Source organism: Suricata suricatta, chromosome 3 (assembly GCF_006229205.1).
Source record: "Suricata suricatta isolate VVHF042 chromosome 3, meerkat_22Aug2017_6uvM2_HiC, whole genome shotgun sequence".
Lineage (NCBI taxonomy): Eukaryota > Metazoa > Chordata > Mammalia > Carnivora > Herpestidae > Suricata > Suricata suricatta.
The window spans coordinates 7,961,040-7,977,150 of record NC_043702.1 but is presented as its reverse complement, the minus strand read 5'-3'; the positions used below and the strand labels follow the sequence as shown (position 1 = coordinate 7,977,150).

The window sequence follows — 16,111 nt, the reverse complement described above, 5'->3', positions numbered from 1 at the left end:
CCGCCCGCCGCGCTCGTCGGGGACTCTGTGCCCGAGGAGGAGGCCGAGGCCCGCCGCCGCACGTAGACCCTGCCTGGCGGCGCCTTCGTGCCACCCCTTTGCGCCCTGGAGGTGCGCACGGCGGCGATCGGCCCCAGCCGCTCCGAGTGAGGCCCGGACGCCCAGCGCGCCAGCAGCCGAGCGCGGGGCTGCGTCCCCCGGCGGGATCCGGAGACCCAGACAGATGGTGAGGGGCCCGAAAGCGGGGGGGGGCGGGAACTGCAGGGACGGAGGGTGTGCTGTGCTGGTCCAGTGAGGGCGACAAATCCCCGATGTCACAGTCCCCCTCCTAGCGGCTCCACTTGCACCAATTTGGGTGAAGATTAATTAATTTCTCACCCCAGGTGTGTTCACAGGGCAATCTCCGATCAGAGTGTTCGAATTTATTTACTTTGTGGGGTTCCACTTGGACCCACGTACCCAGCCCCTTGCCCCCTTTGCCCCCTACTCCAAATCACACTTTTTTGCAAGGTACAGGTTTGGGAGTTGGCAGGACCTGGGAGCACACCTTCCTCTCCACATCCACTTATTCCTTGCTTGGTTCTGTGGACTTCTCCTCCAAAGAAATCATAATTTACAATAAAAAGCTGCCTGTTGTGAGCCAAGTACTGTACTAAGGGCTTTCCGCATCTAATCCTCACAATTGTGATCTGGAAGAGGAGCTGTGTTAGACTAACTGGCCAACAGCCGATGTTTATTCAGCCCTTAAGAGCTTTCCTATCAAGGAACCCCCCCGTGGCCCCAGGGGGGCTAATCTGTGGGTCTAGGGCCATGAACAGTGGGCTCAGAAATGAGCACTAAGAGCCTTCTGTCCCTTCCAGAGACAGCCGCTCAGAAGAAAGAAGTGCTCTGGGCAGGGTGGTCCAGTGTCCCATGGTTCGAGGCTCCGCCTCCCTCCCACGTGGTGACCAAGAGCGAGCGGTCTCCTCTGAGGACAAGCTGCCTTCCTGACATATGGGAGGCAAGGGTCAGTCGGTGTCTGAGGTCCCATCCAGCTAGCTTCAGGACAAATGTTGACACGCTTGCTCTCGTGCCCTGGACATACCCAGAGGGCCAGGATCATTGGGTGTGGATTTTAACACCCTCAGGACTTTATCCTGACTGCCTGACCCAGAATTCCCATAGACTCCATCTTCTCACTTTCCTGAATGGTCCACGTGGTTGCCCCACCGCCGCCATTTCCGGGAGGAGAGCCCCTTGCCTGTGGGCTGTTCAGTGATCCTCAGCCAAGACCAGAAAACCCCAGTGCCTCTTTGAAAAGAACCTTAGTGATGCAGTCCAGGAGGTGCCTTGTCCCCCAGCGTCCGTGCCCACCCTGCCTGCAAGGATTTCCTGCTTTCTCCATCCTCCTACCCTTACCTTCCGGCAGCTTGTGTTGAGTTTCTTCTCCGGATTTTGGCCCTCCAGTAACTCACTGCCTGGGGGTAGGGAACCCGAGAGAAGACAGGAGAAACATCATCCTGATGCCAGGCAGTAAATGGATGGTGCGGGGGCCCCAGGAGGGAGGGGTCGCTTCTAGTTAGGGATCCCGAGAAAGGCTACAGGAGGAGAGGAGTCCACTTGGGATGGATCTGGAAGGTGGGAAGTGTTTTGATAGAAGGGGAGAGAGGCCTGATGGAGGGGAGGGGCTTTCACAAATGCAGGGAAGCAGACCTCCGCCACGCTCACAGCCTGCAAGAGCTGGAAGAGGCCAGTGAGCCTGGGACACTGGTCTGTGACTGTTCTAGAGGAGTCAGGCTTCCTGCCAGGAGCTTGCGCTCCAGCCAAAAGGCAGAGGGGGTCGTGGATGACCTTCTAGCAAAGTCCTGCAGTGTCATCCCTCCTCGTGCCTCTGGGCCAACCTCACTCTACAAGCACCCTCTCCCTGCTTCTTCCTAAACAACCCACTGTATTTTCCCCACTGCCACCAACCCTTCTCGTTCCTGTTCCTCCGTCCTCCCTCCATCACACTCTCCCCAGGAACAGGGACTTCTTTTCTGTGCCAATTGGTCCCTTGGTGTGACACGGAACGTTTCTTTCATCTCTACCAGGAAATATCACCCTGTAAATTTGCCTCTTATCTAACTCATTTAAATCAATGGTTCTCAACCAGGGGCAGTCTGCGCACGCGCGCGCGCGCGCACGCACACACACACACACACACACACACACACACACACACCAGAGACATTTAGCATTGTCTGTAGGCATTTTTGGTGGCCACAACTTGGGGAAAGGGGCACTTGCTACTGGCATCTCGTGACAGAGGCCACGGATGCTGCTACACCTTCCTCCAATGCTCAGGAGAGTAAATCCGGCCCGAAATATCAACAGAGCTAAGGGTGAGAAACCTTGGATTAAACCAGGTCAAAGCCCCAGGCAAAAGTGCCTTAGGAGTTCTTGGCCTGTCTGCTGTGTCTGGACAGGGTCCCTGACCCGGGTTTCCAGTCTCTCAGATGCCAAGTCGAATCCCCCAGAGGGATCCATTGCTCTTGACCTCAGGGGATCACTCACCTGCCCCTTGAACCTCCTCAGGCCAAGGGCCAATCAAGTTCGATGCAACCTTATCGATCTGAGCCATCTTCCGCTTCTAATCCCTGGTGCCCTTATTTTCCCTTCCATCTTCTCAAGACCTTTTTTCAGTTCAGTAATTTAAGGCCGATATAATGATCTGATTCCCTATTGCCTTCTGAAACCATGAAATGAAAGAGCTCTGAATGGGAATTTGGCCTTGTCGGTGCTTCCAACCAGCTGTGTGACCTTGGAAGGGGATTTAAGTTCTCGAAACCTCAGCTTCTCTTCTTGAAGGTCTTTTCAGGCTCTAGAATCCCTAACCTACTTTCTGTCATTTCATACCCCTATCGGGTCTGGCCTTACATGGAGGTGCCTTCTAGCTCTGTCTGCCCTTAACCGTGTCCTGGGGCGAGGGCGTCACCCCCTAGGAACATGAGGTTAACAGCTGAATATTCACCCACCTAGTGATGCATCAATGGCAGAGGTAGAGTCTTCTGATCTGAACACTTTCCGCATTGCTGTCAGTGTGAAGTTTAAGGCTGTCTTCTCAAACTGCTTTATCTGTGTCCATCCTAAAAGGAAAATCATATTTTTATTTTCAGGAAAGATTCATAGTCTTGACCTTTCACTGACCTGACGACTTTGGGGTTTAAGAGGTAGTCAGTGGTTGCCAGAGTAATGAGTTCAAACAAAGTGCAGTTTTCCAAATAACTGTTATGTTTTTAGGGGAACTTTTTTTTTTTTAACCAAATCAAGGGTTCTTATTACAGTTGGGGACCCCCGGCCCCTTCCCACAGTAGGGAGGGCAGGTTTGGGAAGAAGGAAGAAGCTGCTTTAAGATCATCTGAGTGGGGGAAACAGCTGAAATGGGAGAAGCTCGTGGACCTCATGGACTCCCAAATCTTCAGTAAAGTGACCTAAAACTCACAGAACGCGTTAGGTTTTGGGATGTGGAAACCGGTGACAGAGCAGAGCATCACAGCCAGAGTGTCCTGGAGCGAACGGAAAGTGCACAGGGACCAAGAACACACCAGCAGGGAGGTGCCTCAAGGAGGCGCTCAGGTAGCAGAACCGCGGGGGTCCCGGATGTCACGGGCCCTGTGGCCGGGCTGAAACAGGGGCTTGAGAGCCCGGCAGGTGCCTTGTGCCCATCCCTGTAATGGGGAGGAGGGGGGGAGCAGACTAGTGTGGGCAGGGAAGACTGTCCCCAGAGCCCTGCCAGGAGCCACCCTGGCTTTTGTGACCTCACAGAAGGGGTATAGGCGACTGTTCTCTGCAGGGCTTGGGTCCATCCTGAGGCCAGAGCCTTCCCCCAGGGCAGGGGCAAACGGCCCCCTCCAGGAGGGAGCCGGAAGATTAGGCAGCTCCATGTAGGTCCACATGTAGGTGAAGAGAACCCACCATGAGGAAGGGCAAAAAGAAGAAGCCAGAGTCCAGACGCCATGGCTCCATCTCACAACGCGCCAGCTCCGAATCCACATCCCAACAGGCCAGCTCAGAGTCTACACCCCAGCAGGCCAACTCAGAGTCCACACCCCAGCAGGCCAGCCCGGAGTCCACACCCCAGCAGGCCAGCCCCAGGTCCACCCCTCGGCCCAGCCCTGGATCCACACCACAGCCCAGCGCTGGATTCACCTGCCAGCAGCCTGCACCCCAGGCTCTCCCAGCTCCAGAAAGCAGAGCTTCAGCTCGGGCCCTTGCGCCGGCCCCAGCCCCCACCCCAGTCCTGGCTCTGACCAGGGGCCAGTTGCCCCAGGACCCTGCCACGAAAGCATCCTCTCGACCCAGGAGATCAGGTGGGCAGGCTTCTAGCTCAAGCACTTCTAGCCTTCTTGCTGATGGTGCCCCAGAGGCTGGTTCATTTTGGGGGAGGGGTGTTTGGTTGACACGTATTCTGGAACTGTGCTTGTGGGATGTGAGGGTTTTGGCTTTACGCAAGAGACCAGGATTCCTGGATTTTCCCATTCCTCACCATCCTGAGTCTCAATGAAGACATTTTGACATTCACTTGGTTCAGTGGTGCTACTAGCTCATTAGGAGTCAGAAGTGCCGTGTGGCTGCTGAAAAATAAAAACCAAGGATGTGTTAATAGAATATACAGTTTAGGACAAGGGAGATGGTCATACTCTGTCCTCAACAGGCTAATCCTTGTGTGCCGTAAAAGATGCTTCGCAATCTAGTTCAGAAAAGGTAGTCCAGTTTAATGAGGATGAGAGAGCAGGGAAGCAAGAACTATTTGATGTATGAGATTTGGTTGAAGGAATTGGAGGAAATCTGTCAAGTAAATGTTATGAGTGGATTTGTTCCATGTTGCCCTCGGATGTCTAAGGGCCCATGGATAGGGTTGCTGAATAAAATATAGGACACCCAGTGAAATTTGAATTTCAGAGAAACAGATAATTTTTTACTGTGTGTCCCAAACGTTGCCTGGGCATTCTGTATTTTTATTTGCTAAATCCGGCAGCCTTACCCATGGAAGACTCTGGGCAGGCAGATTTCCACTCAGCATGAGGAAGACATTTCTGATGATCAGTTCTGTCTGGAAACAGAATGGCCATCTAGGAAAAGCAGTCTCCCATCTTTCTGGGTAGCCAGAGTCTGAATGAACATTGGATTGTGTAGAGTGGAATTCAGGAGACGGGCTAGTTTGTACTATTACTGCTGCTAATACTGGTAATAACTAACTAACACTTACCACTGGGTATTTACGATGTTAATCTTCCCATTTAACAGTCCTATAAAGGAGTTACTATTATTATCATCTCCATTTTATAGCTGGGGAAACTGAGGCTCAAAGAAATCAAACCATACACTCTTGAGCAAGCACGGGTAACTCTGAGAAGCAAGCCTCCATCTGCTCTGATTCCATAATCCCCACTCCTCACTGCGGCATTGACCTTCTGGTCCCAAGAGTCTGGTGGCGTCCCCAGGAGGAAAACATCCTTCTCTGAGATTCTATTGAATTCACCGTGAGCCAGTGCCAGGGGCTCTGTGGTCCTGAGCAGGCCGTGCCCCCTGGGTCACAGCTTATTTTTTGGGATGGTATGGATATAAAATGAATGTGAAGTGTAAGTGAGAGAGGGAGATCCAACATATCACTGTGATGACAATTACATTTCCATGGCTAAGAATCAATTCCCTTTTAACACGCAAAAATAGTTTTGAGTGTTCTATATTGTATATATTGTCATCAGCAACCCCGGACATAAACATTTCTGGATGATGGACTTCCAGACTGGTATCAGAATTTTCCATCCCCAAATCTTTTGATGAATGCATGTGACTCACCCCTGGGGAAAGGATTCTGCTTAGTGAGAAGGCCAAGCAGGAAGCGGTGGCCTGTCAGCGGTTACAGTGGCCCCTACACACCTTCTGCTGGAGGAATTTTCTCCCTTTGAACCAGAGTGGGAAACAATGGGCTGGCGATACGGGATGAAGGCCTTTAAATAAAGGGCGCCATTGATCTTTCTGGATGCAGAAAACATTGTAGTTCAGGAAAGTACAAGTCTTCCACTAAAATGGCTACAATCCAAAGATGGACAGGGGCGCCTGGGTGGCTCGGTCAGCTGAGCAACCAATTCTTGGTTTCAGCTCAGGTCACGATCTCATGGTCATGAGATCAAGCTCTGTGTTGGACTCTCGCACTGACAGCATGGAGCCTGCTTGGGATTCTCTCTCTCTCTTTCTCTCTGTCTCTTGTCTCTTTCTCTCTCCCTTTCTGCCCATCTCCCCAGCTCGTGCTCTCTGTCTCTCAAAATAAGTAAGTAAACTTAAAAAAAAAAAATGAAGTTACCATGTGATCCAGCAATTCTACTTCTGGGGACATACCCAGGAGAATTAAAAACATAACACCCATACAGAAACTTGTACATGAATGTACACAACAGCTGGGGAAAAAATGAACATCAACCACCTGATGAAAGGCTAAACCGTATGAGGTGTATCCATACAACGAAATACAACCTGACAATACTGACGTGGGCTACCGCATGGATGAACCTAAAAATATCAGGCTAAGTGAGAGGCGCTGTTCCCCCCAAAAGCCCACAAGTGTGATTTCATTTATGAAACGTGCAGAATAGGCTAATTTATTTCCAGGAACCGGGGGCAGGGTAGAGGGGGGAAGCAGTTCCCACTTAATGGTTATGGAGCTTCCTTGGGGGAAGATGAAAACGTTCTGGAATTAGACAGTCATGATGGTTGTACCACTTTGTTAATTTACCAAAACCCCTGAAAACTTTAAGGAGTAAATTCCATGTACAGGACCTCAATGTCTGTTTGAAAAAACATTATTTTAACAAAACAGATCAGTGCTGCCTTTAGAGTCCCTCCCTTCCCCATCCCAGGAGAAGTACCTGTCGTGGGAGGGTCGGAGCAGGAAGGGTGCTGAGTCTGCCCAGTCGATGGCTGGCTTCGTGGAGCTGCGGTTGGAAGAATCTGCAGCTCCGTCATGAAGCCGGGACTGAAGGCACTAGGCAAGCAGGCAGTTACCTGGCCAGAAGGACTCTTGTGTGACGGCAGCCAGAGCCATCTCCAAGTTCCGCTGGGAGCCTTGGCAGGGGACACACGGGAGAGAAGTCCGGGGAAGTGTTTCAAGGCCTGTAAATCGGAGCAGCAGCTGTCTTCTGGATAAATCCATGGACCCCAGGAAAATGGACTTGTGGACCTGCGCTGGGGGCATGGCAGATGCCTCCTCTCCCTGCCGCTGTCCGTGTCTGTGACGTCTGTGTGGAAGGAGCCCCGAACGAGTCAGAAACCCTGAACTGAAGCCCGCTTCTTCAATCTACATGTTATAAGGGCACAGCCCATATATTCTTTGAGCCTCTGTTTCCCTGTCTGCAAACCCGCAGGGTCTTCCTGACGACTAAGTGAGATGATAATGAGTGAGGGACGGAGCCTTGGACAAGGTGTAGGCCGTGAGCGGCAGGAGTTTGAAATCCCCAGGGAGCTCCAGTCGCTTCCCCTGCTGCCCGTCTTCTCTCCTGTGTCTCCCAGGCTCTCGCCGGCCTCCTGGAGGCGGGGGGTCCCTCATCTCTCTCCTTCTGTGTCCATCCAGGGTCTCTGACTCATGCAGGACCACGGGCCTTCTGTTCCTGCTCCGCTTGCCCCCGCGGCTCTACTTGCTGGCGTCATCTGGGCCTGTGTCACAGCCGCATCTTTGATGTCCTCCTTCCTCGGGCCTGGCCCATCATGCCAGGAAGAGGATTTCCAAACCTCCTCACTTTCTACAGGTTCTGGAGCGAGTGGGGGGCTGGACTCTCAGGGCACACAGTTCCCGGGGCCAGGCTCTGCCCCGGACCAAATCAGCAGCCATGGGTAACTTCTTCTTGGGAAGCCCAGGTGGAAAGGAAGCCTCTCGGGGCGGCCATTTCCTGAGGTTTGGCACCCTGCCCTTTCCGACCAGACCCGCACCCCAGGGTACACCCCACCTGCACAGACAGGTGCCAATTTTCTTCCTTATCGGAAATGGCTTCTTTAAGAGGCACATTTTTCTTTTCTCCACAGGCACACTGCTTCCTCAGAGTCTATGCCCTCACAGCCCTTAGTAAACTCCCTGTCACCCAAGCTTTGTGATTACATGCTGTCTTTGGTGACTGGCCTTCTTCTGTGGCCATACCACGGCTGAGAGCCCCAAGTTCTTGACCTGCATGTGAACTTCCCCCAGGAATTAGTGATAGATGCTAATTGCAACTCACACGTCCCCTTGGTAATAGCAAGATCCCCACCTCCTTCTGTGGGTTTCCGGCCACTTCCGGCAGCTCCACAGGACACATGCCCCCAGGCTGGGCAGCCTCCCGAAACATCTTCCACAATTTCTGGCCTCCCCTTCCTCTTCCACGGAGCCATCAGGGAAAAGCCACCCCTCATGGGAAGACCCCCCCATGCAGAAAACTGGACTGAACATATCAGTCCACGTTCCCTGTGGTGCAGGGCGATGTGCAAGGGCTGGTGGAGGGGGGAGCCCTCATCTGCCCCCCATTCTGGGCCCCGGAGTAGTTGCACGTGTATTCAATGTCTCACAGATGTCCACAAAGTGGCTTCCCACTTGGGGATCTCACACCCTTTCACCCAGGAGCAGAGCCCACCCACCCCTCCCCTTCATCCTGCTCCTCTTCTTGGTTGGCATCTCCACCACCCAGTCCCCTCTCCTGTCCATCTTTGAAAAGCACCATCTCTCAGACACACGAGAAGCAAACAGATACCCGGGTATGTTGGGAGAACATGTGTAAAGCCCAAAATACAACCTGGTAAGTCCCCGGCGAGAAACGACTTGCCCACCCCTCCCCTTTACTGACTTTCCTCGCACACGCTTTGTATCCCTGCCCATCTGCTGTTAGGCCGTCCCATGGATTCGTATCACGTTAAAACCAGCAAGTGGGAAAACCTACTCTGCATAGAACACTAAGCACTGTGAGGAAAACCAGAACAGGGAACTTTACCCGTAAAGACTGTACAGTCACCGTGGTAGGCTGAGAGATGTGCCTTAGAAACTCAGACGCAAGCCAGGAAGTGACATGTGTCCTGGAGATGTTTGAAGAGCTTCAGGAAAAGAGCGCTCTCTCCTAAATCGGGGTCCAGGGAGACTTTGTAGTGTCATCGGTATCTGAGCAGAGTCAAAATGGGTCTCGGGATCCTCTGCGGCTTAAAATGAAAAGAGAGAGTATCCCAGGTGGAGGAGGGAAAGGTAAAAGCGGGCTCAGGATTAGGAAAGTGAGGGGAAGGGCCAGAGATCCAGTGTGGCCGGGGTGAGACCTGTTAGTCTTGATCGGCTCAAGTTTTAGCACATCTTCCGTAATCTTTCCATCTCTCAGTGGAGTGGACTGTTAGATCTTGGCCCGAAATACACATCCACAATAAACAAGATTCTCTGCTTCAGTAGGATTGGTGTCAACACGGAGACTGCATTTTGTAAAAGCCTTCCTCCTGAGCATGATCCTCTATTTTTCTCTCTGTGTAGTGGGTGTGTCATACGTTGTTTCCTCGGATTCCTCGGCTCCAAAATGGGGTCACGTGACGGAACCTGCCTCACATGGTTGTTGTAAAGCTCCAGGGAGGACGCTGGGTGTGAGATGCTTAGCATGGGGCCTGGCACACCGCAGCCGTCACCATCTTCATACCCTGCTCCCTGAGTGCCCCTGGGAGCTGGCACCCCAGGCTAGCCCATCCTCAGATGCAGGGGCTCTGGTGACAGATTGATTGGAAGGGGTGGGCTGAATTGTGTTCCCCTGAGTGGAGGGTCCATTTCTGAAATCCTGAGGGCCCCTATGATTTCTGCTTTTCCCTGCCTGTAGATGGCACTAGAGTGCCAGCTGCCTCCAACCTGTGGGCTTTCTATTTCGCTTTACAGAAGACCTGAAAGAAAACACTCCAGTCATCGAAATTCCCGTGCTCCAAGCTCTCGGGACTGCTGCTGTGGCTCTGGGAGCCCTAGGGGCTGCCTACTACATCACTGAATCCTTGTGAACAAACCTCAGGCCCACGGTCCGGCAGGTACGTGGACCCGCCCCTGTGCCCGCTCCCACTTGCAGAAGTAGTCCTCAAGCCACCAAGCCACCATCCCTGCAGGACAGGTCGGAGGGACTGTCTGCTCCTTCTCTGAATAAAGGAGGAACTTGTGGGTGGACCAGGCCCCCAGCCTCTCAGGGAAAGCTTAAGAACCGGGGGACTCTTCCTGGCTTCAAGGTCACCTGGCTCTCTCAAGCAGCCCTGATGCTATTGGACAACACTAGACCCATTATAGGGCCTGTCAAGCCAAGGCGCCCCCAGCCCCCACTGACCTGGGATACCAGACAGGAAGAAATGGGAGACGTGGAGCAGAGGTGCCTACCCCTCCTAGGGACCTTCCTTGGAACTTTCTCCCCCTGCCAAGAAAACTGTCTCAAGTGCAACCTAATCCTTCACGGTCCCATTCCTTCCATCAGCCCTTGCCTCACTGCAGCTCTGGTGACTTCTCCTGTCTTCACACTCGTTTTCTCCAGCCTTTTCCATCTTGCATTGTGGATTTTTTTTCTTTTTGTACATACATGGCCTGTCTCTGCAACAATCTTGCAAGATCCATGAGGGATCCTTAAGGCATCCTTGGAGACGCATTACCCAGCATCTCCAATCCCCCAGGTGCAGAGCCTGAGACAGGTATTTGGGCGCTCAGGATTTGTGGAGGAAAACGGGAGTGAGGGAGGTAAGAGAGGACAAAGGAAGGAGTAGAGCGAGGTGGAGATCTCAGCGGGAGTCCGGCTTCAGCTTAACCCCAGGGGTTTGGAGCGTGAAGTACACCACAGAGCTGGTCTCACTGTGGGGCAAGAAGATTGGCCTTCTGTGCTCTTCTGCCACTGAGTTACTGGCAATAGGAGTGGGGGTAGGGAGTGCATGTCTCTGTGAAAGAGCGGATCCCATTTGTCCTTCCTTGAGGAGAAGCTCCTGGGGAAGGAGGCACCTGTTAGCAGCCCACATTCAAGGTCCCTGGTGCCGGGGACCTTGAATGGATGCACCATCCCAGAAAGGGGGTCTGGGTGAGCGCCAGGCGTACCCACAGCTGTCCCCTTTGTCAAGTCCCCATTGCAGTGAATGCCTGCTAATGCTGGCCAGGTGGTAATGGCAGCTTTTTCAGCCACCTCCCGACCTCCACACAGAACAGACACAGAGTGGCCACAGTAGGGCACGGGGTGGGAACAGATGCTCCAAGTATCTCAAAAGCCCGACCCCACCAGTAAACTCACCATCCTCTCAGGGGCTCTGCTGCATGATCAAGGGACTATCGTGGAAGAGCGGAAGCACCTTAAGTTTCCTGAGATATCATAGCAGCTGAGAGCCTCAGCTTCCCCATCTAGAAACAGGGAAGACCATGGGACCTTGCTCTCAAGATTGTTGGAGCGTGAGATAAGGTGCCCAGAAGATGGGGCTGGCCAGATGGCAGCTCTTGTCACTTCTACCACCATGGGGGGTGGTTAGAAAGATACCAGCTTTGGAGTAGGGTCCAGACTGACTTGACTACTTGGACACATTACTCAACTTCTGTGAGAGCCATGTCATGTTAACGTAGGGGGACTAGTGACCACCTCCAAGGGCCATGGTTTCAAGGATGAGGTGAGGGGCTGTTCAGACAGGCCAGACCAGTCACAGAAGTTGGGTAGATGGTGACCAACAGTCTGGAGAATGCCTCTGAGCCATTTTGTTCTAGAGGCTTCTTGCAACAGGGCCGATGGTGTCCGCTTGGGTTCTGTCATTCAAGGCAGGCCGGTTGACATCAGATCCCATCCCACACCAGGATCTCTGAAGCCTGGGGCAAGTCCCTTAACTCTTGACACCTCATTTTTCTTCTTGTTAAATGGAGGTAATAACAGTACTCCTCTCCCTGGGCTGGCACCTGTGATACCACTTACTCTTTTTTAAATCAGCTTTCTTTTTAACTTAAATGCATTTATTTTCAAGGGAAATTTAAGTCTGGCCATAAATGGAAAATCCTATCCCTTGCCAGAATAAGATGACACAGTAAATATAAACCCAAAGTATCATGGAATTCGAGCCGACCAGGGTACCTGAAAAAGCATCCGTGTTCAAGGCCGTGCCCTTGTGTTCGAAGGACAGGTGTCAGGGATTAAGACAGACAGCTCCACGTTAACCAGAGTTGAGAGGCGACAGGAATGGCAGGGGTCCCGTTACTCAATGTGAAGCATCCTACTGTAATTCACACAGCGCTGAGCCCTGCATGGAGGGCTCAGGGCCGGGAGGAAGGAGATGGTTGATGGCAAGGAGGGGAAGAGAAGGGGGTGGGGAGGGGGACATGGAGAGGAGGGGACAGGAATGGAAACCTGCCCAGGGTCTAGGTCACTCCCCAGGAGACTGAGAGTGAATCAGTGCAGAGTCAGCAAGACCCCAGAGACTGAAGCCCCGAGCGTGCTGGGGATGGGGGTTCACGTGGCCCATTATGGCCAACGTCGATTAGAAATGCACAAACTTCACACGCTCACCTTTTTCTTCTGCTCTGAGGCGTAACTCCTTCTCAGGGTGGGCCCGCTGCCTGGATGCAAGGCTGGGGTGCAGCTTCCTCGGGGCCAGATGAAACCAGCCCAGGGACAGGGTTCCAGCCTGGGACAGGCTGGTCCTCCCAGGGACCAGGGACATGCTGGTCCTCTCTCTGCACAGAGCTGTCCCGCGACCACTCTGGTTTCCCTGGAGGTACAAGAGGCTGTGCCACCCACCCTGAGTGGCCTGAGACAGGGTGGGTGGCCTATGCCTGGCAGTTCTGATGAGGTAGCCTTTCCCCATGTGACCCACTGCTTTTGTCACATTACTGTTCCAGCACTGGGATGGCAAGGGGGCACTGGCTTCTTCCAGACCTGCTTCCGCCCTGGCCAGTGCTGCAGGGTCATATCCATCGTTGAGTAGACACTGTGGGTCTGACGATCTGATTAGGGCACTACCAGCAGGGGTCAGGAGAGGCCGTTCTAGAAGCCTAGAAGTTGCAGTGACCGTTCTGGACACCACTCAAGCATCGTGTCTCCCCTCCGACGCCCCACTGTCCCCCACATGAACCCCTACAAACTCTGTGAACAGGCCAAGTGGGGCAGCACAACTGTGACACGTCACCACTGACCATGCGCCCAGCACCACACTGGGTATGGGGACACATGATGACACAACAGTCCACCAACAGGCCAAGGCTAGGCTTGGGACTCTGAGGCCTTGTAAAGTCTATGCATCTAGGCTGGCCAAGGCCCCCAAGAGAGGGGGACAGGGGATAATAATTCACATGGAGACACAAACACCTCACATCCAAGCTCAAATGAAGAGCCCAGATGAAGGGAAAGAGTGCTCATTAACTGAAAAATGCATTCATTCATTAAATATTTCTTGGGTATGTACACTGTGCTATAGGAGTAAACCAAGGTGGACAAACCCCTCGCTTGACGGAGCCTGGGTTCTCGTGGGCACAGACAGACACTCGACAAGTTAATGAATAAACAAGATCACTGGATTGTGTGGCAAGTGTTATGAAGGAAATAGAGACATAAAGTTGATCTGATAAAGAACAGAGAAGGTCGGCGTGACCAGGAGGGGATGTTGCTGGAGACAAGGCCCGTCTGCAAAGGCTTCTCTGAACTGAGGCACATGTGGCAGAAAGAGCCAGACTATGCAAATATGCCGACAGAGTAGCCCTGAGGCAAGAAGGAGCCTCCCATATTTTGGGGGCCAGAGACGAGGCCAATATGGCTGAAGCCAAGATGCCCCTGGAGGGGAGACCAAGGTCAGGCAGGGCCTTGAGGGTTTCTGTTGTGTTCTAGACGGGTTGAAAGCCCCAGAAGCAGGGCAAGAGCAAATTCTTATATAGCACTTCCTGTGGGCAGGTGCTGCTCCCGGTGCTTTAAATACACTCGTTCCTTCATCCTCCCCTCCAAGGGAAGTCTCTCAAGCTGCTGATTTAGATTTCAGAATAATTGCAGTTCCTGTTGGATAGAGAATGGAGAAGGGGGAGGAGGACCAGGTGGGAATTGTTTGCACTGGTCGAGGCAGGTCGAGATGGCGCTTGGAACACCATGATGGCTCTTAGGGGTACAGAACGAGCAAGTCTTGCTGCTGAAGCGATGAGGGAAAGGAAGCCTCAAGGATGAGTCCATGAGTGCCGGAGGCACAAGGCACAGCAGAGGATACTAATCAAGTGTTCTGTTCGTTGTTACTGTTGAGACGTTGGACAACCAAATGGACATGTCATGTAGGCAGATGGATATACGGAAGTCACAGGAAAAGGAAGGTCTTAGCTCCAAGCGTAGGAGTGATTAGTAATCAATGAGATATACAGCCACAGGCAGTGGCTAAGATGAGTCAGGGAGAAGGCATAAATAGAGCAGACAGCCAGGCACTGAGGCCAGGAAGAGGCTGTTTGGAGTCTGCTAGTGAAGGAAGGTGTCCATGGAGAAGACACCTGCTATGAGTCTGTTCTGGGTCTAAGCAAGCATGCAGGGTCCCTGTAAGTTCCCGGAGACAGGAACAGACAGGCTCAGGCCAACAGGTGGTATCCACAGGTAGAGAAAGGCAGCAAGAAGTCAAGAATCTCAGTGGAAGGGGCTGGGCAGGGCTGGGAACTCTGATCATAAGGATCCTGCCACTACTTTTCTGTTTGTCTCAGAGTGTGGACAGACAGACATGTGCTTCCCTTTCCTAAGGGAAAGCACCCACTACAATAGGTATAAATGTTTTTAGAAGGTGATATGAGGGGCGCCTTGGGTGGCTCAGTCAGTTAAGCGTCCGACTTCAGCTCAGGTCATGATCTCACGGTCAGTGAGTTCGAGCCCCACATCAGACTCCGTGCTGACAGCTCAGAGCCTGGAGCCTGCTTCAGATTCTGTGTCTCCCTCTCTCTCTCCTCCTCCCCTCTCGCACTCTGTCTCTCTCTGTCTCTCAAAAATGAATAAATGTTAAAAAAAAAAAAAGTGGTACAGGAGCCAAGTGCAGAATGAACTCCCAATGCCAACCTGTTGGCTTGGACAAGTGCTTTAGCTACTGAAAGCCACCCTGAGGTATGTGAAAGTCAGTGTGTGTGTGCATGGTAGGGGTATGTTGAGTCGACCTGAGTTCTGTAGGCTCAGCAATTAGACCCTGGGGAAGGGAAGTAGAGAGTTTGGTGTCCTTCTTAGTCCACAGACTACAGAACCATCTAATGACAGTACAAAGCCTCCTCTCTGGGAAAAGGTGTTTCTAGAATCTTCTTTCTTCAACATGGGAAGCCCCTCTCTTAGCCTCCCACCAGGAATGATGAGGCACTGTAAGCAAGGGGCTGCTTCCCCTCTCCTTTTGGGTGCTGAGCATAGTAAACTTCATCGCCACAGTCCAACTTTGGGGGAGTGAGGTCCTTTCACAGCTGCTGGGGGCCCTGGGGGAAGGGAGAGGAAAAGAAGGTGTCCATGTTGACTGAGCCAAGTACCTGCCAAGCACTTTGCATAAGCACGTTATAGCCTAAAGGGAACCACCCGGCTCCAAGTGACTAAGAGAATGGCAGAAACTTGAATCCTAAATAATTTATTTTTCCACAGGAGGATCTTAGCTGCTGAACCCTCCGCACGGGGGTGTTAAACTGGAAAGCCACCAAAATCCCAAGTCAGGGAATATTGTCTAAGCTAATAGCTCTCTCCTTATTTTTCTTACAGATCCAGTTTCCATCAAGGATCTCTCTTGTCACCAAAATAGAACCCCCCAAAAAATGTTTCATTAGTGTGTTTTCTACCCAGAGACACAACGTTTGCCTTGGCAAGTGGGCTGGGAGGTAGATGTGGGATGACTTTGTGAGCCCCAGGCTATGAGGGTGGGATCTTGCTATTCGTGTTAGGGGAGGGGTGGGTGCACAGACCCAAAGGGGAGCGACTTTCTCTGCACATACAGAGCAAACCGTTTCTGATTTTCCTGCCCTAAAAGCAAGAATTATGAAACGGAATTCAGTACCTACCACGAACAGTCAACTGCACTTCCGTCCAGCGGTAATCCCGGTTAGTGGGGACAGGAGGAATGTGCTGGTCCCCTTCCAGGCCTGCGCCTTGGGGGACAGGGGCCCTGTGCCCGGGAACACTCTGTCTCTGGGAAACAGCTT

General features: G+C 52.5%; 2 protein-coding genes and 2 long non-coding RNA genes across 24 annotated transcripts in view; 2 read left to right on the top strand and 2 right to left on the bottom strand.

Annotated features, from left to right (window-relative positions):
- Positions 1-3,768, bottom strand: part of GPR55 (G protein-coupled receptor 55) — a 65,009-nt gene extending 61,241 nt beyond the window's left edge. For 5 of the 20 annotated variants that reach the window (XR_003906423.1, XR_003906419.1, XR_003906421.1 and 2 more), the window contains exons 1-3: positions 3,461-3,756; positions 2,994-3,104; positions 1,399-1,457 (exon numbers count right to left, since the gene is read on the bottom strand). The gene's annotated coding sequence lies outside the window, so the exon portion shown is untranslated. Of the gene's footprint in view, positions 1-407; positions 596-706; positions 987-1,046; positions 1,075-1,398; positions 1,458-2,993; positions 3,105-3,460 lie in introns of those variants that run through there. The other 15 variants (XR_003906427.1, XR_003906428.1, XR_003906415.1 and 12 more) reach the window with 13 other exon arrangements.
- On the top strand, positions 7-652 carry LOC115287330. The gene is made up of 2 exons (XR_003906429.1): positions 7-226; positions 517-652. It is a non-coding gene; the product is annotated as an uncharacterized LOC115287330 (long non-coding RNA).
- Positions 3,769-3,794: 26 nt separating the features above from the next.
- Positions 3,795-15,732, top strand: SPATA3 (spermatogenesis associated 3). The gene is made up of 4 exons (XM_029933608.1): positions 3,795-4,328; positions 7,589-7,763; positions 9,881-10,023; positions 15,675-15,732. Exons 1-3 carry the CDS (start codon positions 3,935-3,937, stop codon positions 9,984-9,986), a joined length of 675 nt encoding a protein of 224 aa, XP_029789468.1. The 5' UTR covers positions 3,795-3,934; the 3' UTR covers positions 9,987-10,023; positions 15,675-15,732.
- On the bottom strand, positions 4,539-13,028 carry LOC115287331. Of its 2 annotated transcripts, none has more exons than XR_003906430.1 (4): positions 12,501-13,028; positions 12,069-12,210; positions 6,888-7,256; positions 4,539-4,592 (listed from the first exon to the last, which is right to left on the bottom strand). It is a non-coding gene; the product is annotated as an uncharacterized LOC115287331 (long non-coding RNA). The 2 variants fall into 2 exon arrangements; XR_003906432.1 differs by having other exon boundaries at positions 12,069-12,207.
- Positions 15,733-16,111: the final 379 nt, after the last annotated feature.